The following is a 23659-nucleotide window of genomic DNA, read 5'->3' as shown; positions in this document are numbered from 1 at the left end:
ATAAAAGCTATGAGGAGACAACAATTCACCCAGTAAAACACATTTTGTGCTACTTTTAGTACATGCATGAATTCAGTGTTTTTAATAACCTTGCCAGCAAACATATTGGTGAATAAACAAAATATACTTTTCTATCAAGTATACAGAAGCAGGATCTTTTACACGAAGGTGGTTTTGATGCATTTACTCTACCAATACTGAATCCAAAATGATACAGTGGAGTGATTTTATTATATACTAGTTATTCATTTTACTCTTTGTTTCTGCCATTTCTATCAGTATTTATTTAGCTTAATGATTGTATTATTAAAACATTACCATGTTATCACAGTCAATCTTTATGATATACATATGAGTCATTTATGATTGTATCAGGGTGAAGGAGTGGGGAGGGGTAGAGATAAACATAACAAGTCAGCAATATGTAGTTATCACCTTGCTGAATAACATGATTTTAAAGGTCCAGGACAACTTGCTAATTAGTTTAATTGCTCCCACCCAGTAATCACACTTTGAGCAAGATAAGAGTCTCAAGTGTATATTGAAGTAAAGAACAACAAAACTAGAATTTAATGAATAGCTTTTTATCTAGCTGAATAAAACTACATAATTTTATCTTCAGGCAAATTTGGACCAGAATAATGGTGATGAAGCTGTTCATTGAACATGTTGGCACCATGGATAGAGGAGAGGATCACTTCTCAGTCAAAAATTGCATGCTGTTGTGTCAGGTAAAATAGCAAGAATAAATTACTAATCTTATTAATAGCAATTATAATGTTTTAATCCCCCCTTTCCCTACGAGTCTTGAACAACTTTAGCATTGAGTGAAATGTTTCATGCCCCTCTCCCCTATGATTCTTGAACAACTTTAGCATTGAGTGAAATGTTTCATGCCCACCCCTCCCCTAATGAGTCTTGAACAACTTTAGCTTTGAGTGAAATGATTCATGCCCACCCCTCCCCTATGAGTCTTGAACAACTTTAGCATTATGTGAAAAGTTTCATGCCCCTTTCCCATATGAGTCTTGAACAACTTTAGCACTGAGTGAAATGTTTCATGCCCACCCCTCCCCTATGAGTCTTGAACAACTTTAGCATTGATTGAAATGTTTCATGCCCCCTTCCCCAGTGAGACTTAAACAACTATAGTATTGAGTGAAATGTTTCATGCCCCCTTCCTCTGTGAGTCTTGAACAACTTTAGCATTGAGTGAAATGTTTTATGCCCAATTCCCCTACGAGTCTTGAACAACTTTAGCAGTGAGTGAAATGTTTCATGCCCCCTTCCCCTATGAGTCTTGAACAACTTTAGCATTGAGTGAAATGTTTTATGCCCCCTTCCCCTATGAGTCTTGAACAACTTTAACATTGAGTGAAATGTTTCATGCCCCTCTCCCCTATGATTCTTGAACAACTTTAGCATTGAGTGAAATGTTTCATGCCCACCCCTCCCCTATGAGTCTTGAAAAAACTTTAGCATTGATTGAAATGTTTTAATGTCCCCTTCCCCTATGAGTCTTGAACAACTTTAGCATTGAGTGAAATGTTTTATGCCCAATTCCCCTACGAGTCTTGAACAACTTTAGCACTGAGTGAAATGTTTCATGCCCCCTTCCCCTATGAGTCTTGAACAACTTTAGCATTGAGTGAAATGTTTTATGCCCCCTTCCCCAATGAGTCTTGAACAACTTTAACATTGAGTGAAATGTTTCATGCCCCTCTCCCCTATGATTCTTGAACAACTTTAGCATTGAGTGAAATGTTTCATGCCCACCCCTCCCCTATGAGTCTTGAAAAAACTTTAGCATTGATTGAAATGTTTCATGCCCGCTTCCCCAGTGAGACTTACTATAGTATTGAGTGAAATGTTTCATGCCCCCTTCCTCTATGAGTCTTGAACAACTTTAGCATTGAGTGAAATGTTTTATGCCCAATTCCCCTACGAGTCTTGAGCAACTTTAGCACTGAGTGAAATGTTTCACGCCCCCTTCCCCTATGAGTCTTGAACAACTTTAGCATTGAGTAAAATGTTTCATGCCCCCTTCCTCTATGAGTCTTGAACAACTTTAGCATTGAGTGAGATGTCATGTTATAGTTAAAGCATGTGAGGAAGATTTATTATCACACTTTGTTCAAAGACTAAAATTCTATAAATTACTATAAGTATCCAATTTGTTTGAAGATTGAAGATGGGATAATCGTCCAGTTCATGGTCATTTTCCCCTCAGTAGTTGGTAAGAGTTAGTCAGGGAGCTCATCTGCTTCACTGCCAGTTTAATTCCAGATGGGGCCTTCAGGCATGCTTATAAAAAAAATACTAATTGCTTTAGCTCATGATCTTTCTTAATAATAAAACAGAAAACACAGTCTGAATGGCCATGCAGTGTTGAAGTGTTCATGTGCTTGAAAATAAGCACACTTGATTTTTGAGTTCTGTACAGGATCATTGAAGATGAAATCAGGCAAGTAGTAGGATGATCCTCTACACTTAATTTTCTTTTGAATAAGTTCTTTGTGCATCGAAATATAATTCTAAATACTATATATATCACTGAATACCTATACATATCACTGAATACCTATACATATTACTGAATGTTCCACTTCATATAATCCTGTACACTAAAAACTAACTTTTTCAAAGTAAAAAAATAATACGTTAAAAAGTTAATTTAAGGAGGAGACTATATATAAACAAATAAAGGACCAGGCTGCAGCATCATACACTAGTACATGTTGTTTGAATTTGTTGTATTGGAGTTTACAAATGCATAACTATGGTACATACAAATGTATTCCAATATTACATATTTATTCTTATACCTTGTGATTCAAATAAAATGTACCCTGATATGAGATACAGAGATGTTTCATCCTTTCTTCTTGTTGTTTTGCTCAGTGTACCATACTTAAAATGCCCCTACTTAGCTGAAGCTGTTTTTAAAAAAGGGAAAAGAGGAATAAGATAGTAAATGGAAATTATTAAAATATACATACCATGTTCTTTCATTTTCAAAGACAAATAATTTCAGTTTAGATCTGATAGTTATATATGTATATATTCCATTTAGTGTAAATCCTAATGATGATGATTTAGCATTCTTTATTGTTTTTTAAGAAAGTGTAACATCATCACCACAAAATACCAGGTTACCAGTATTAGTAAATGCATGTAGACTTCCAGTAGTTCAGCAGCAGTTGACCTTATCTTTGTATCTGCCAAGTTGTTACCTTTTGAATTCAAAGATATATATACACTTTTGTTAGTGAGTACAAAGATGTCACTGATTAAGAAACTTACTTGAATAATACCTGGTATTCCATTATACTGTAAACATTATCATAGATGAATATCATTGTACCTGGTATTCCATTATACTGTAAACATTATCATTGATGAACATCATCGTACCTGGTATTCCATTATACTGTAAACATCATCATAGATGAATATCATTGTACCTGGTGTTCCATTATACTGTAAACATTATCATAGATCAATATCATTGTACCTGGTATTCCATTATACTGTAAACATTATCATAGATGAATATCATTGTACCTGGTATTCCATTATACTGTAAACATTATCATAGATGAACATCATCGTACCTGGTATTCCATTATACTGTAAACAATATCATAGATGAATATCATTGTACCTGGTGTTCCATTATACTGTAAACATTATCATAGATGAACATCATCGTACCTGGTGTTCCATTATACTGTAAACATTATCATAGATGAACATCATCGTACCTGGTATTCCATTATACTGTAAACATTATCATAGATGAACATCATCGTACCTGGTATTCCATTATACTGTAAACATTATCATAGATGAACATCATTGTACCTGGTATTCCATTATACTGTAAACAATATCATAGATGAATATCATAGTACCTGGTATTCCATTATACTGTAAACAATATCATAGATGAATATCATTGTACCTGGTATTCCATTATACTGTAAACATTGTCATAGATGAACATTATTGTACCTGGTATTCCATTATATTGTAAACATTATCATAGATGAACATCATCGTACCTGGTATTCCATTATACTGTAAACATTATCATAGATGAACATCATCGTACCTGGTATTCCATTATACTGTAAACATTATCATAGATGAACATCATTGTACCTGGTATTCCATTATACTGTAAACAATATCATAGATGAATATCATTGTACCTGGTATTCCATTATACTGTAAACAATATCATAGATGAATATCATTGTACCTGGTATTCCATTATACTGTAAACATTGTCATAGATGAACATTATTGTACCTGGTATTCCATTATATTGTAAACATTATCATAGATGAACATCATCATACCTGGTGTTCCATTATACTGTAAACATTATCATAGATGAATATCATTGTACCTGGTATTCCCTTATACAGTAAACATTATCATAAATGAATATCATTGTACCTGGTATTCCATTATACTGTAAACATTATCATTGATGAATATCATTGTACCTGGTATTCCATTATACTGTAAACATTATCATTGATGAATATCATTGTACCTGGTATTCCATTATACTGTAAACTTTGTCATAAATGAATATCATTGTACCTGGTATTCCATTATACTGTAAACATTATCATAGATGAACATCATCATACCTGGTATTCCATTATACTGTAAACATTATCATAGATGAATATCATAGTACCTGGTATTCCATTATACTGTAAACATTGTCATAAATGAATATCATTGTACCTGGTATTCCATTATACTGTAAACATTATCATTGATGAACATCATCGTACCTGGTGTTCCATTATACTGTAAACATTATCATAGATGAACATCATCGTACCTGGTATTCCATTATACTGTAAACATTATCATAGATGAATATCATAGTACCTGGTGTTCCATAATACTGTAAACATTATCATAGATGAACATCATCGTACCTGGTATTCCATTATACTGTAAACATTATCATAAATGAATATCATTGTACCTGGTATTCCATTATACTGTAAACATTGTCATAGATAAACATCATTTTATGAAACAAAGAAATCTTGAAAATATAAACTAAGCAGCATATGTCCAAAAAATTTAATTCAAAGTAAAGTGTTAATTGCCTTCAGGATTAGATTTAGGAAAAAGGTGGGATAATATAATGGCTCTCTATAGATAAGATGATTTAATCTTAGGATACACAGTTTTTTAAACTTGAATTTTGAGATTGTAGATTTAAACAGTTCTTAAGAGGAAATCATATAAGCTTTATGTATTTATACTCAAATTCATTTCTCAAAGGGAGCATACATGCTGTTTCATTAAATCTTGACTGTTTGTCTCACTCTCCTCACTTGCAACAGACCTTCATTTTTATAACAAAAAGATTGTATACATGATCACCACATCATTGTGAAAAAATGCATTGACTTGTCTCATATTAATGCATTTGTACAAAGATATTGTGCAAACCAGAAGATATAAAAACTGCATATCTTCCAAATTTAGCTCCATCTGTTTACTATTTTAGTATTATTTGAAATAACTGACATTTACTATTTAAGTATGATTGGAAATATCTATACTTGATGCTTTTGATCTACAGAAAGGTCAGAAGTGTTGTCAGTTTGATGTATGTACTGCTGAAAGCAGTATATATTTAACACACTGGTACTGGTACATGGATACAAGTGTCAGGTAATAAATAAGTAATTATAGAAGAGATTTTCCATCAATATCTGCTTTGTTTCTGCCAATTGTTTGTATAATATTTGTATGTACTTTTTAATGCTCAAACGCACCAATCTTTTGATTTCTAAGTTCATTTATGCAAAAAAATATAGATGTTTGGTTATTAAAGGAAATTCTATGTAGACAAATTTTAGTAAAAACAAAAATTATGACTTTTATGTATCAGCTGGTAGTAAATCAGCCATGAACACAAAATCCAAGGGTATGACAAATTATATGAATTACAGTAAACAATTTAAATCCTCGTACAACCTCATTCACAGCAATGTTTTTATTGTAGTTTCATATAATGAATAAATTCCAATACTTTGCTTATTGGAAAACCTTTTTTTCTTCTGATTCTCTGTCATCTTCTTAGGTGACCTGTCCCATGCATACCATCTACCGGTACTTGGTGGGAACTTGAAAATCCATCTTCACAAAAATTAGGAAGACCTTAAAATAGCATTGCAGAGTCCATTATGTTCAGATCTTAATAGCAGTACCACCATCACCCAGTTAAAATAGCATTGCAGAGTCCATTATGTTCATATCTCTATAGCAGTACCATCATCACCCAGCTAAAACAGCATTGTAGAGTTCATTATGTTCTGATCTCTATAGCAGTACCACCATCACCCAGTTAAAATAGCATTGTAGAGTCCATTATGTTCAGATCTCTATAGCAGTACCACCATCACCCAGTTAAAATAGCATTGTAGAGTCCATTATGTTCAGATCTCTATAGCAGTACCACCATCACCCAGATAAAAAAGCATTGTAGAGTCCATTATGTTCAGATCTCTATAGCAGTACCACCATCACCCAGTTAAAATAGCATTGTAGAGTCCATTATGTTCAGATCTCTATAGCAGTACCACCATCACCCAGATAAAAAAGCATTGTAGAGTCCATTATGTTCAGATCTCTATAGCAGTACCACCATCACCCAGTTAAAATAGCATTGCAGAGTCCATTATGTTCAGATCTCTATAGCAGTACCACCATCACCCAGTTAAAATAGCATTGTAGAGTCCATTATGTTCAGATCTCTATAGCAGTACCACCATCACCCAGATAAAAAACCATTGTAGAGTCCATTATGTTCAGATCTCTATAGCAGTACCACCATCACCCAGATAAAAAAGCATTGTAGAGTCCATTATGTTCAGATCTCTATAGCAGTACCACCATCACCCAGTTAAAATAGCATTGCAGAGTCCATTATGTTCAGATCTCTATAGCAGTACCATCATCACCCAGCTAAAACAGCATTGTAGAGTTCATTATGTTCAGATCTCTATAGCAGTACCACCATCACCCAGTTAAAATAGCATTGTAGAGTCCATTATGTTCAGATCTCTATAGCAGTACCACCATCACCCAGTTAAAATAGCATTGTAGAGTCCATTATGTTCAGATCTCTATAGCAGTACCACCATCACCCAGATAAAAAAGCATTGTAGAGTCCATTATGTTCAGATCTCTATAGCAGTACCACCATCACCCAGATAAAAAAGCATTGTAGAGTCCATTATGTTCAGATCTCTATAGCAGTACCACCATCACCCAGTTAAAATAGCATTGCAGAGTCCATTATGTTCAGATCTCTATAGCAGTACCATCATCATCCAGATAAAATAGCATTGTAGAGTCCATTATGTTCAGATCTCTATAGCAGTACCACCATCACCCAGTTAAAATAGCATTGTAGAGTCCATTATGTTCAGATCTCTATAGCAGTACCACCATCACCCAGATAAAAAACCATTGTAGAGTCCATTATGTTCAGATCTCTATAGCAGTACCACCATCACCCAGATAAAAAAGCATTGTAGAGTCCATTATGTTCAGATCTCTATAGCAGTACCACCATCACCCAGTTAAAATAGCATTGCAGAGTCCATTATGTTCAGATCTCTATAGCAGTACCATCATCACCCAGCTAAAACAGCATTGTAGAGTTCATTATGTTCAGATCTCTATAGCAGTACCACCATCACCCAGTTAAAATAGCATTGTAGAGTCCATTATGTTCAGATCTCTATAGCAGTACCACCATCACCCAGTTAAAATAGCATTGTAGAGTCCATTATGTTCAGATCTCTATAGCAGTACCACCATCACCCAGATAAAAAAGCATTGTAGAGTCCATTATGTTCAGATCTCTATAGCAGTACCACCATCACCCAGATAAAAAAGCATTGTAGAGTCCATTATGTTCAGATCTCTATAGCAGTACCACCATCACCCAGTTAAAATAGCATTGCAGAGTCCATTATGTTCAGATCTCTATAGCAGTACCATCATCATCCAGATAAAATAGCATTGTAGAGTCCATTATGTTCAGATCTCTATAGCAGTACCACCATCACCCAGTTAAAATAGCATTGTAGAGTCCATTATGTTCAGATCTCTATAGCAGTACCACCATCACCCAGATAAAAAAGCATTGTAGAGTCCATTATGTTCAGATCTCTATAGCAGTACCACCATCACCCAGTTAAAATAGCATTGTAGAGTCCATTATGTTCAGATCTCTATAGCAGTACCACCATCACCCAGTTAAAATAGCATTGTAGAGTCCATTATGTTCAGATCTCTATAGCAGTACCACCATCACCCAGATAAAAAAGCATTGTAGAGTCCATTATGTTCAGATCTCTATAGCAGTACCACCATCACCCAGATAAAAAAGCATTGTAGAGTCCATTATGTTCAGATCTCTATAGCAGTACCACCATCACCCAGTTAAAATAGCATTGTAGAGTCCATTATGTTCAGATCTCTATAGCAGTACCACCATCACCCAGATAAAAAAGCATTGTAGAGTCCATTATGTTCAGATCTCTATAGCAGTACCACCATCACCCAGTTAAAATAGCATTGCAGAGTCCATTATGTTCAGATCTCTATAGCAGTACCACCATCACCCAGTTAAAATAGCATTGTAGAGTCCATTATGTTCAGATCTCTATAGCAGTACCACCATCACCCAGATAAAAAAGCATTGTAGAGTCCATTATGTTCAGATCTCTATAGCAGTACCACCATCACCCAGATAAAAAAGCATTGTAGAGTCCATTATGTTCAGATCTCTATAGCAGTACCACCATCACCCAGTTAAAATAGCATTGCAGAGTCCATTATGTTCAGATCTCTATAGCAGTACCATCATCACCCAGCTAAAACAGCATTGTAGAGTTCATTATGTTCAGATCTCTATAGCAGTACCACCATCACCCAGTTAAAATAGCATTGCAGAGTCCATTATGTTCAGATCTCTATAGCAGTACCACCATCACCCAGTTAAAATAGCATTGTAGAGTCCATTATGTTCAGATCTCTATAGCAGTACCACCATCACCCAGATAAAAAAGCATTGTAGAGTCCATTATGTTCAGATCTCTATAGCAGTACCACCATCACCCAGATAAAAAAGCATTGTAGAGTCCATTATGTTCAGATCTCTATAGCAGTACCATCATCATCCAGATAAAATAGCATTGTAGAGTCCATTATGTTCAGATCTCTATAGCAGTACCACCATCACCCAGTTAAAATAGCATTGTAGAGTCCATTATGTTCAGATCTCTATAGCAGTACCACCATCACCCAGATAAAAAAGCATTGTAGAGTCCATTATATTCAGATCTCTATAGCAGTACCACCATCACCCAGTTAAAATAGCATTGCAGAGTCCATTATGTTCAGATCTCTATAGCAGTACCATCATCACCCAGTTAAAATAGCATTGTAGAGTCCATTATGTTCAGATCTATATAGCAGTACCATCATCACCCAGCTAAAACAGCATTGTAGAGTTCATTATGTTCAGATCTCTATAGCAGTACCATCATCACCCAATTAAAATAGTATTGTAGAGTCCATTATGTTCAGATCTCTATAGCAGTACCACCATCACCCAGATAAAATAGCATTGTAGAGTCCATTATGTTCAGATCTTTATAGCAGTACCACCATCACCCCAGTAATTGAACTGTATGACTAGATTTAAATCAGCATTATTCATTCAAATTAATAGTCCTTTTTGTTGCAAATATTCAACAATCAAAGTCAAATTTTGCATGTTTTTTGCAAATATGTTTGAGAAAGAAAGAGATTTGGGTTGTTTGCATCTACTAGAAGCAGTGATGTGCAGAATGCATCATTTAAGGCATTTTAGATTTATAGATTTCGTGGTTTTGTTAAAATGCACCCAGTAAATTTTATATACTTAAATTGTTAGTTTCAAAATGATCCCAGTATATTTTGTATACTTTGTTAGTTTCAAAATGATCCCAGTAAGTTTTATATACTTTGTTAGTTTCAAAATGATCCCAGTAAATTTTATATATTCTCTGTCACTTAAACTGTTAAGCTTGTCTCTCCAACTATTTGCGTAGATAATCACTATGTGTACAATTTACCTGAAATAAATTCATTTTGGGTAAAATGTATGACCTTTTCATTTTAGATTTTGGAGGGAATTGTAGACCTTAAGCAGATTGCATCATTCAAAGAAGTGGAAAGATTTCTGAAGACGTGTAACAGAGCTGCCATAGAAACATTTTACAAAAAGTATGATATTTTAATATACTTGTATGTAATATCATTTTTGACAATAATTTGTCAGTGTGAATCTTTTAAAAGTGCAAACATGTTTTACCAGTACCAGTTATTTGCTAATAATGCTCTTCACTTACATATTGTATTGCATACAAATTATTATTTCATTCAACAATTTATCTGTATATTTGTTTTGTTTGTAATCTGATGTTGTTGTCCCTCATGCTGTAATTTGACAACCAATCACAGTAAAACACACTTAGTACATGGATGAAAGAAATTTACAGTTGTTGCACAATTAATTCTTGTATGCAATGAAGTGTATCGTATCTACATTATATAACACAGATAACTATAGTATATGTCATATGAAGCGAGTCAGTGGTCTCATATTAATCATCATGGCCCGAAGTCTTATATTAAAAATGTAACATGTTACTTGATTCGTTGATTAAAAAGTTATATGTAGATAAAAATATAACATATTAATTGATTAATTAGTTACAGACTTAATTGAGTTTTTTTTTCCATCATCACCCATGAAGTGGATCCAATGTGACACTGTATGGTCTAGTACAAGTGTAATATGAAAATAACAGATAATGGATAAAAATGAAGAAACTTTTGTGGTTGCCATATATGCCATATTTAAATTTCCCTGCTAGATTTTCTCTGAGCAAATCGTGGTTAAAACCAAGTTGTTCTTGACAACCATGATGTTAGCATAATGCATCTGATGCAGTCTGATTACAAGTTATGCTCTCTCTATAGAAAAATTAATGTACATCACATTTGGGACTGACAATTTCATTGTGGGAAGGGGGGAAACATAATATGTTCAAGTTTAATTGGAACTTTACAGGTAATAACAACAGTAATAAACATATGGTTGAATTAGATCTAAGTAGTTCATTGCAAGACTATTTTCCATTTTAAACAACTCTTATTTTGAGCTCTCTATCTCACCTCAATGCCAAATAATCTTCACTTAAGTGATATGATTGATGCAAGGAATGGAAGATAATGAACAAATAAATGCAAAAATTTGATACTAGCCATTTCATATTAGCTTTGACACAAGTTCTTGCTATAGCTGATTTTTCATTTATATGAATCAAACACTGGAAAACTTAACCCTGAGTATGTTGTTTATTGTCAACTTAATGACAAAGAAAAGAAACCCATGGAAGAGCAGCTGCTGTGCTTTGAGGTTATCTGTTCAGACATGAAGTTAACACATCAGTTGCATAGGAAACAAACTGTGTTGACAGTTTCTATTGTGTAAGGTTATTAGTTTGCACAAGGACATTTATCTTCAAAAGTGTATGTTAGCCTTCATGTATCCATGATATTTTGTAACCATTTGTGAAACAAAAAAATATTTAAAAAAATAGTACAGTTGAAGTTACAGATGCAAAATCATAATAATGCTCTCCTTGTCTCTGTCTCCGTCTTTCACTCTCACACACACACACACACAAACACACACATATCTGAGACTCATATATATTTATGTAGTGCCACAGGTTAAATGTTAAATGCATGAATGTATCTTCTTTTCTTCACAACATATTCAGTATGAGAATGAACTTTTAACTTCCGTCATCGTCTTTTTTATGTTGTGTTTGTATGTTCATGCAACAACTGTCAGAACTTTGCTTTCTCAAGTTTTATTTACCCTTCTATAATCCTATGGTTGGATGTCAGAAGAAATGTTACGTTATGTTTATAAAAACTCGCACATGTAGTAACTATTAGAAGTTGTGATTTTATTTCACTTCATTCAGGTATGAATGCAATTTTGTTATATAAAAAAATTATTTTTAACTTTTTTCATTGTTTGTTGCACTGCAGGAAGTGCAGTATCACAGACTTTCATATGGTAATTAACAAAGTTTATTGCATGAACTGCAATGGAAATAAGGAAATGTGTCTTTACATTGCAATAACATAGTATTTAGAAGAAATAAGATAATAATATTATTTACACAAAATGTAGTAAAAATACAGTTTGTGAGGCATTGTCATTATATTAATACTATCTTACATTTTATTTGGCATTATGTCTATCACATTATCTTCATTAGAACAAGGAAATGCAGATAAATTAATTGCAGGGGTTATAAACATTAAAACCACATCCATTTTATAGAGCTAACGTCCACCCTTATAATGGTGGTTATCCACACGAATCCATGAGAAAGTATGGTGTGTAGAGCTGTTCTCCATGAGCCACCACAGCAACTTCAGGACATACTGAGAGATGGTGGGGGTGTTTTTTCATAATCCTGTCCACTCTCTCTCCATCCCCACTCTGACATGTTGAGTTTCAAAAAATATATGAGCTGTACTGTATACTTATATCTAAGGCTGAATAGTGTTAACTTTGGAATGAATTACTCTATTAAAATGCATGCCACATCAGCCATCAAGTTCATTGCAGGCATTTAAGTTTTTATGACTGACATTTAGGTAAAGCATGGAGTGTGATTGGATTCCATGGAACACAGCAGTTTATTGAAATTGACAAGATTAACACTTTTCATGGAAAGAAATACAAGATTGACACACCTTACTTTTTTGATAAGAGGTTCATGCTAAAGTTAACACTATTTTGACCACTAGCATTTTTTTAAGAAATGAAGTTGTTGCAGTTTTCATGCCCCCCCAATGGGTAACATTATATTTTACATCAACCATAATATCTGTATTGTGTTTGTACTAAAGCAGATTAACTTCTATAAGTATGATTATGAATTAAATCTCTTTTAAGTTTATACTATTTCCAAATTATAGCCATTAGTCCTGTTATGAAGGATTTCCCAATGAACCATCCTCAAAACAGGAGTATGACGATGTCCTTGTCCTGACTAAAAAAAACCTCAAAGATCATGTTGCTTAGAAATGTAGTACAGAACTGCACATAATAAGATACTGTTATAAAATTACTGATGATGGATTCCAGTTTTATTTCTGTGTGAAAGTGGTGCTGAAATGGGGCCCTCTTGTTTTATTAGTTAATTAGTTCAAAATTACTATTTTTGTCTTTAAATATTATATAAATATTTACATGTCTTCTTTTAAACATTATTCACATTTGTGAAGATAATGTTTGTAAGAATTTAATTATAGGCAACCCAGATGTCCAGTATGTCAAGATCTAATAGAGGGATCACCTGTCACACTACCATGCAGAGATGTCATCTGTAATCAGTGTTTCCATGACAACAAGGCCCTGAAGATCAACCACTGTCTAAAATGTAAAAAACTTATTCCAGCAGATTTTATCCCAGATAAAACAGCAAAGGAAAGGTAATACAGAAAAATTTAGCTTGTTTCCAAATGGTGCTCTTTAGTAAAGAATGAAGTATGACTTCATGTTAGTTTTTGATAATGGCCTTCCCTATTTTTTTCCTGTGTAATTATCTATTTACAAGACATGTATGAAACAGTCCCCTGTACTTAATGGCAAGGTGTTTCCTAATCAGACATTGGTTTCTTACTGCTTAAAGCAGTCAGTTGAGCATATAAAGCATGCAGATGAAGCATTTTCTCAAGAAAAGCACTGTTTTGATAGTGACATGTCATGTAAATGATGTTTACACAAAAAAGATAAATTATATGGCTTATATTAACTGTAAACAATTCATTGCGTCATTGTAACTATAAATTGATTGATTTATCCATTGCTAAATTTCATTTTGAATTCTCATGTAAATATTGTATGCCTAATTTTTATCATGTTTGTAAGTTGTATATGTATTCTTTGAATGCATATGTCCATGGAGTTTTTACCTACTTGTCATAACGTTTACTAGAAGTTATTGGCCTAACCTTGTTTACAAGCTTAGTCGGTTCTGGAAGCAAACATGTTTACAGTTTGATGCAATTTTCCATTGGAAATCCAGAACATTCGATTCGTCATAGTTCAGGTGTGGAGTTTTGTATAAAGAGATTTCTTAAAAGATATATATTCATTCCTGTTTATTTTATCAGTCTCTGGAATCAATTATAGTTGTGTTCAGATATAATTTGAGAAGAATTATTTAAATTATTCATTGGAATAACAAAGTGCTCATTGACATTTGGATTTAAACACTACTTTGGGATTATTGTGAACTCATTCAAAGACATTCTGGATTACATCGTTATTTTATATCAGGACATTCAAGACTATTCAAATTCATTTGAACATTCTACCTTCTCGGACATTGTGATAGAACATTTAGGATTATTTGGGATTTAATTCATAATACTGTAAGTTTTTCTAATTTTTTCTTTGTAATTTAAGAAAGCTAAAATTTGTGTTGAATTTTACTTAATTGGTTGGCTTCACTTCATTCTGTTAAATTTTAAAGATGCAGAGTTGTAAAAGAATGCAGTCACAATATTGCTTAGAAAGTTGTTGTTGGGGTAAATATTTGAGGTAAATCATCAGTTTAATAGCAGCAATTGCTTATACTGTTGCTATTGCTTTCCTCCTCAATCGGGAACACTCTTCATCCATTTGATTGGGCCGTCTCTATCAACCTTCAGGATGCATATGTACACATCCCAATACTTCCACTACACCACAAATATCTCCAGTTTTAATTAGACCAGGAAATTTTTCAATTCTGGGTTCCTTGATTTGGAATCTCTTTCGCACCCAGAGTCTTCACATGGATTATGGGAGTGGTAGTGCCCAACTCCAAATACTGGGAACATAGATTATCCAGTACTTCATCATGGTCTGTTCCATTTTTTGGGTCCATGGTAACTCATTTGGGTCTCTTATCCAACCTCAAAAAGTCAAAGCTTGTTCCATCACAGGACTGTTCATGTGGTGATGAACTTCCTCATGAACCAAAACTTTGTCTGGGTTCCTCTGGAATGGGTAGATTGAATCCTGGCTCTCCTACAGACACAACGAGTGAAACCATCTTATCTGCTTACCTTTATGTTTCACTACTCAGAACCTTGAATGCCTCTGCCAGTTTGGCTCTTTTAGGACATCTCATATGTGTCCTCCTCAGTTCCTCCTTGCAAGTTGAAAACCATATAGAGATTCTTTATCAATCCCAATTCCACCAGGACCAGAATTTCACCACCATTTGCACAGATGTATGAATCGAGACAGATTCCTAGTGGGGTTTCCCATGCATGCACCCAATACCCACCCCTTTCTGTTAGCCAGTGTATCAGATTCTGGTTGGGGTGCTCATTTGAGCCAGAGAGCATGATTCTCCATAGATCTTGGACTTGGGCAGAATTCTCCCTTCAGATCAATAATCCAGAAATGAAATCAGTATTTCCAGCATTGCAAGGCTACATATACAGAATATGGGACTGATCTGTCATGGTCTCTTCAGACATCTGTTGTAGTATATCTACCACATCAAGGAGGAACAAATGCCCCTTCTCTTTGCATGGAGGTCTGGAACCTCTTAATCTGGACAGCCTCAGAGAATGTCGCAATCCGAGTGGTGTGCACAGGTAGTACTGACTTTTCTTCACTCTGTGGGAGGATGTATTTGCATCAAACAGATGGTGTATTTTTGGCATGAAAATAGATTGGCCAAGCAATAGTAATATTAATGCACAATTAAAATTAGTTTTACCCCAGCCCCCAAAACTACATTTTTATTGTCCCCTCCCCCATCCCTTGGAGAGGAATGGTTGGGGAGATGGAGTTGGAATATACAGTGATGACCATTCTAAATGTTTCCATCAGAAAAGGTTAATATAAAACTAATTTTTCTATGAATTTGCTTTAGTTTAAATTTTTTACCATTCAGCAATTTCAATAAAGTCTTTACTGCATAATAATAATTTGGGGATAAAGCTCATTTGTACATATTGTTTATCATTCAGAAAATTGAATTCAGCTTTCATACACAGCGTGTTTCCTGTTGGATTGTAATTATTGTAATTAAATAGCTGCTAAAATATTATAATAATACTGAAATGTTGGCATAAATCTGTATATGCAAAATGAGAAAAAATAGATGCAGTGTACATACCATATCTTCGTTAAATATCTATTCATGTTTGAGATGGAAATGTGAACAGGCATTTAATCATTCCTTTACTCTTTTTAGCCCAGTGCACAGTCAAAATTTTTGTACGAGATATTCTTTTGGTTCAAAATTTCTAGTTTTACTGGCCATGGTCCAGAAGAGTTTATTCAGTAGCCTTTTGTCTGGCATCTATCCAGCATCTGTTGCAACCACAAGTTTATTGCTGCTCCTCCTAAACTGCTAGGAAGATTACAACAAAACTTTACAAACAATTCATCCAATGATCTACTTGGTCCTAAGTATAAATGGGGATGCTTTGATTTTCAAAATGGCTGCAGTCTTGATAATCTCAAAGGATGGTAATATCAAAGTGGCATTTTCATTAGTTAACTTCATTTGAAGTCTTGTTGGTCCTAGACTTTTGCTGATGTGTCAGCCAATATTTATACTATTGCAACCATCTTACAAACCAACATAAAAGTCATATTACTGCTTTTCCTATGGAATGGTAATATTGACATGAGGTTTTCACTAAAAGACTTTGTATCATCTCTGGTTGACCTTGAATGAAAATGATATAAATCTAACTTACATTATAGAAGTTTGGATAAATCCATAAAATATTGTGATGGCTACTTTCCTAACTGATGGCTGAAAAGACATGACATTTTCATTGGCAGACTTTTTATGATACCAGGCAGGTTCTAAATGAAAATGTTGCCACAGTGACATCTATTATTTAACCAAACATGGTCACTGTGGTGGACATCTTGATAATCATGTTATACCTACTCTTCCTGAATGGAAATAAGTTGTGACATAGGGTTTTCGAATAAAAAACTTCATATACAGTCAGATCCAGTAATCTCAACCTTGGTTATGTCGAGAACCCATGTGTATTAATCATTTTGGTCCAGTCCCAAAAAAAATCCTTTGTTATGCTAATTTTTCTCCACTTATCTTTACCTTGTTAAGTCAGTAACAACATTATGGTGGGCATAAGTTTCAGTCTGAAATAACATGTGGACTTGCTTAATTCGATGAAGTGCAATTTTTAATGTCCATCTCAGAGAAAGTGTACAAGAAATGATCCGGCATTTCTGCTACTACCAGTACTATGTACCAGCAAGAATGCAAAAAGTTGGTACAAGACTAAATTTTACCAGTATAAATGTTAATCAACCAATCTCATCTTTGCATGGTTCATCACCTGCATAGCGCAGAGAAAATTATGTTGTAAACAATACTTTAGAGTAAGAAAATTGAATGAATGTATTTCTGACCTTGACAGGAACTGCGTTTATAATGAACAGTGTTACAAGTCAGCACCATTTAAAATAAATGAGATACTTATATCTACATCTAATTATGACTTGAAAATTTGCAAAGTTATAGATCGGATAAAATTCATGATGCTGTGTGGAACAAACTATAGTGTAATCCCATTCCAGTATTGTCAGTCTGTCACCAATTTAAGCCATACACAATTAACAACTTTGGTTCAGAGTAAAGTATATAGTTCAGGGTGATAATCCTTGCTTGGTGCAAGTGAAAGCCTTCAACGTAAGCATATCTAGATCACATGACTTTACAATCAGGTATAAATAGAAACTAGTAAAATTCTAAATCAAGCCAGTCCCTCAGCAAAGAAACACGTGGTTATTAATTTGTTTTGAACAAGAGTAAGTAAAAGCACCAATAGTATATATAAAAAGTCCATAATGCCCAGTAAAAAAAAATTTCTTTTTAAATGAAATTGTTCATCACTGTGTCATGATTACGGATTCTTCAATGCAAATGGAATGAAGCAGAAAGTGACTGCTAGGATTAACATCTATGAAACAGAAAGAGGATTGCTTTTATTTGTTTTCTTTTAATCTTGAATTGAATACCAAAGCCTTGCAATCCCTCAGAGTGATCTACTGACTCTCCAATTGGTGCTGTGTTGTTGCCAACAATCACTGTTCAGAGTCTGGAGAGATATGAGATTACATCTGTATGAATAGAATAAGTATGCTTCTTCAAGAATTTGATGTTGAGACAGTCAACTTTAAAGACTTAAAACACATTTTACAGTGTGTTGGTACATGAACACAGACAGCCTCTTCTTTTTCTGGTACAGAGGCAAGTTTTATCAATAAAAACCAGCATATAAAGGCACATGAATTGATCAGCAAAAAAATGATCGATTTTCACACACAATTTTGGTCAGTTACCTTTTTAGTGAACACAACAAAAGAAAATACTATTTATAAAAGTATGGTCCTGCATGTATATGTACTTAAATTGGCCTAAGTTTTGGTCAGGGTGAGAAAACTATTGTCTTGCTGAGGCCACCAAAGGGATGATGCTATTCATAGGGTCCAAATAAAAACAACCTTAAACCACTGACATTGTTACACCAACTTAAGTGTCATAAAAATGAGACTTGTTACATAATCTGATTTCAAGATCTCCAGTCGTCTTTTTTCTACAACCTGGTGGGGCCGAATTATCATTTTTATCATGCATTGGAAATGTCATTTGATTCAAAAACAAAACTAATGTTTGGTGCTTCAGATGCATAATTATTGTTCTGCAGAAAATTTGTCAACTAAACCCTGATACAGTGTGACCCCGCCATAACGCACCCTGCGATAATGCAAATTTGGATATAACACGGTTGTGGCATGGCTCCTGAAATTTTGTATATTCATTCGCCCATGAAATTTGTTTTCTTCCAAGTACATGAAATAGTGTATAAATTTTTTTTTATCATTTTGGGAAAGAGATCCCATTTGAATTTGAATATAATATGATCATGGCGTGGTTCCTGAAATTTTAAATACCTGTATGTGTATTTTTATCATACTGGGATTTTTTTAAAGTACGAGAAATAGTATGAAAAACGTTTATTATCATTTTGGGGAAGAGTTCACATATGAATTTTAAGATAATAAGATCGTGGCATAGCTTCTGAAATTTAACAATTTCACCAAGTTCTTGAAGTATTATGCCAAAATAAACGTTATCGGAAATGTTACATATTACTCATCCATGAGTAAAGCCAGTAAGTCGTCTTTGTCTTCAATTAATTCTGTATACAATCGTTTCTCAAACAATAGCCAACATGTGTTTCTTCCTTAACTGCATACACAACCAAACAGCAGACAATGCGTCGGTTGATAAAAGAGTCTCACAATTTAATAAATATCAAAAAACAAAAGCCGCCAACATGTTTGCTTTGTTTTGTGGTGTTACTAGACACAATCAGTTGACCAGTAAATAATGTCCACTTTATTAGCTGGAAATTTAAAGGGTATGAAATTGTACATGTGTTCAGCTTAAAAAATTTATAAAAGTGACTTGTGGCCATTGCAGGCCTACTGCACTTAGTTCTCTGGTTTTACATGTGCATAGTGTTTGTTTATGAACTTGTTATTAGTTTCCTATTTTTTATAAAAAAATATTTGACTGTTATGGAAAAGCAAGTTCACAAACAAGACATTCTCTGCACTTTGCGCAAAGATTAGTATAGTAGTTTTCACACATTTCTTTTGATATTCACAAATACTGAAGTAAAACTTATATGCATGCTGAAAGCATGTGTTGATTGTTAATTATTCTTGCTGTAGTCATTCAAACGAATAGGCGTAGAAGTGTTAATTATTGGAAATTTGCAATGGATAAATGTACACAGAAATGCATATGAGAAAATGTCAGCAGTATGAAATTTATACAGACACCGTTCATAGATCCTGGAATGCAATGAACCATACATATACTTCGTCTTTCTTAACCTAATTTTGCTGTTAATTTTTCCTATTGAATTTAGATACATAATGATCTGTGACATAATTATTGAATAGTTTAAATATATATGCAATTTTTGCAATGGAATTACATGTATTATGTATTAATTGCAAGCCCCAACAGTACGATATCAGACGGCAAGTAAACAGTGTTAATACTCTGTTCATGCTATATATTAGATGTTGAATTCAGACACAATGATCTAGGACAAAATTATTGAATATTGTAAATCTGTGTGCAATTTTTCAGGGGAATTACATGCACTATGGATGAACTGCATGCCATGATGGCACGATAGTAAACGGTGTTGATACCCTATTCATCATTATTTACATATGGACCCCAATTATCGCATTAGTGCAGGGTTCCACTGTATCTCAGGACCTGCTTATGTCAAGGATGATTTGACACCCCCAATGTAATCAAGATAACCAGGTTTGAGATTTGACACCCCCAATGTAATCGAGATAACCAGGTTTGAGATTTGACACCCCCAATGTAATCGAGATAACCAGGTTTGAGATTTGACACCCCCAATGTAATCGAGATAACCAGGTTTGAGATTTGACACCCCCAATGTAATCAAGATAACCAGGTTTGAGATTTGACACCCCCAATGTAATCAAGATAACCAGGTTTGAGATTTGACACCCTCAATGTAATCAAGATAACCATGTTTGAGATTTGACACTCCCAGTGTAATCGAGATAACCAGGTTTGAGATTTGACACCCCCAATGTAATCGAGATAACCAGATTTGACTGTAATATTTAATTGCCATAAATGAAATCATGGTAATCAGACATGTTTTTGTTGAACATATTCTTAGTCATAAGAAAATAGTTTTGTTAATAGATTTGGCATGTTGCTGTTTTCAACAGTATCAAAATTGGTTTCAGTATTTCAATACTCGGTAGTTAAAGGGAAAACGCAGATTGGCCAGCATCTGTGATTTCTGGAAATTCATTTCAGTGAGCAGAGCATCAGTACTATGGAACTCATGTCAAAGAGTACTATGCTAAATTCTGCAGGAATACAGAACTAAAGATGAAACTTGTACACGTTTGGTAATAAGTAAATTATATGACCAGTGTTTCAGCTAAAAAGGCATCACAGGTCATTGAATAAAGGTGACCTGTTAGTCATTTGGTTGACCCTAGGTTGGCCTAGATTAGTTACTTGGACAGCTGACTCCAGCTGCAGTGTACAAAAAGCTGAACTATCTAAGTCATTACCATATATAAGAAAAAAATGTACTATTCAAAAACAGAGAAATAACTTTGAAAAAAAACACTTCAGTTAAATCTTTTACCACAAGAATTTATGAATTACACATTAGAAGGTGAATTATCTTAATAGAAAATAATGGTATTTTGTGCATGGTAATTGTTTTTTTTATGAAAAAAAACAGGTTTGAAAGGTGAACCTAGTTTGAGAGGTCACCTGTGTACAAATGCCAATTTGGACATTTCCTTTGGGTGGTTGCTACTGGTAGGTTTTCCTGCACTACAGAGTCACTATTTTTCCTGTGGAAGTATTTTTTGTCGATCTCATTGTGGCTACAAACCATGAATTTAATAACCTAGTTTTGTAGTAGTAAGCAAAATGGTCATCCATTGCAATATGCTGATTCTTCAAACACCCAAAGCAATGCAAATTTCATCCAGTCTGAATTTTATGGGGTTCTTGCAGATATTTATTGACAACTGTGTGTTCAGAATTATACGAACAAATTTTGTTTGAAAAAGTTGTCAACAGAATCGTTGGATTGAACAAAAAGTACTTCAGCATCAGTATTATTGAATGGTACATTAAATAAAGCTTCTAAATTTAACAAAAAAACAATGCAGGTAACAATGCAGTCCCCATACCAAAATTTCTCATAGATTCCTTATGGAATACTTCAGGAATACTGTATACTGGTACATAATCAATAACAAATGCAAAATTTTGTTACGGGAACTGTGTACCAGTATGCAGTGGCTTGTAGGAAGATGCAATATGATGTAAAGAAGTTTGTCACTCTTAGTGAATGTGTTACCCAATTCCATCAAATTCTGAAAATTGATACTTTGGATTCACCTTACTTGTATAACGAATTGAGGAACATGTCTCATAATTCTGTTGTCATGATAAATAATGTTACCAGTTGACCAAATAGAGCCCATGATCTTCCTTGACTGTGATCATTCTAGAAATATAAAATGTTTGAACTGTTTCTTTTTCTACATTTACTGTTTAATGTAAAATCTGTCTTTATTGATACTCTCTCACAGAATCCATATTTTTATGGAGTGTAAAATCTGTCTTTATTGATACTCTCTCACAGAATCCATATTTTTATGGAGTGTAAAATCTGTCTTTATTGATACTCTCTCACAGAATCCTCATTTTTATGGAGTGTAAAATCTAGTTTCTCCTTTTACATCTGCAGCCAAGAAGTTCAAAAATTCAGAGATTACCAGAGCAGATGTAACAGCTTTTTCATGAATGTTGTGTCACAGCTGTGTTTTACTGACAACATGGCACCTTCAGATGAGGTGGTTGATATGTTATTAGGATATATCACCATGACAACAAAACCTGTGAAGAATAGAGCAACCACCATGAAGCTGACCAAAGAACTGACTATATTTAATGAATGTGTGGACCCAAATCCAGTGTTCAGGTCATTTCTTCTTCAGCTGCTTCTCAAAACAAGGTACAATTGTTGTTTTTTAAAAATATTCCATCAAACTAGAATACTTACATATTTTAAGCCATCTTCTGTTATTATCATCACCCTTTAACTTGTATGATTAGCTCACCTGTGTCCTTTCTGGATCTGTCAGTAATTCAGTTTTTCTCAGAAGCTTCCTCATTTCAACCAAGCTTGGCAGAAAGCATTCTGGCATAAAGGTTCTTTAGATTTGTACGAATGATACCATTTACAATTCAAATATAGACTCAGTTACTAAAACAAAAAAGTTTTAATTGTCTTCTCAAAAACAGCTTTTCCAGAAGTTGACTAAATTTAATGGAAGGCATCTTCAGATTAATGTATAAAATTTATGCAGATGATGACAATCTGCCATCAAATAAGGTCACTGTTACTCAGAGTTGACCTATAAATGATTTCTTTGAAATAAACATTTGAATTAGACTAAAAGCACCATCACATACAAGTCATTTAGGTCTGTGTAAATGGTGATAGTTTTCCATCAAATATGGCTGCCATTACTAAAAATAGAAAAACATTTAACTGTGGTTTCTTCAGAAAAGGCCATTGATATTTGACAACCTTTGACAACACCTTGGCATACGGGCTTTCAGTTTTTGACAAATGATGCAGATCCACCATCAAATGTAGCTGCCATTACTAAAAATAGAAGCTCATTTGATGACTTTTTCTCAAAAATGGCTCAACAAATCCAGCCCCAAAAGGCTTTCAGATTTATACAAGTGTTATGTATATTAATTTAATTGTTTGTCTGTTAGTTTCATTACATGTTATTGTAACGTAACATTGTTTGCTGGACTTTACCTTGTTCAAAACTGAGTTCATTTCTGCT

At 34.0% G+C, this 23659-nt stretch overlaps 1 protein-coding gene across 1 annotated transcript in view; it reads left to right on the top strand.

The window, feature by feature from the left end:
• Positions 1-23659, top strand: part of LOC149785920 (E3 ubiquitin-protein ligase rnf213-alpha-like) — a 427433-nt gene that overhangs the window by 278881 nt on the left and 124893 nt on the right. The window contains exons 62-65 of the mRNA XM_089978087.1: positions 623-731; positions 10226-10329; positions 13450-13629; positions 22543-22809. Of these exons, the coding sequence (XP_089834213.1) occupies positions 623-731; positions 10226-10329; positions 13450-13629; positions 22543-22809 (660 nt within the window). The remainder of the gene's footprint in view (positions 1-622; positions 732-10225; positions 10330-13449; positions 13630-22542; positions 22810-23659) is intronic.

The sequence above is a fragment of the Sinohyriopsis cumingii genome, chromosome 12 (genome assembly GCF_028554795.1).
Source record: "Sinohyriopsis cumingii isolate HCF-2022 chromosome 12, ASM2855479v2, whole genome shotgun sequence".
NCBI lineage: Eukaryota > Metazoa > Mollusca > Bivalvia > Unionida > Unionidae > Sinohyriopsis > Sinohyriopsis cumingii.
The sequence above is the reverse complement of the archived record's forward strand: the minus strand, read 5'-3'. Positions and strand labels throughout refer to the sequence as shown.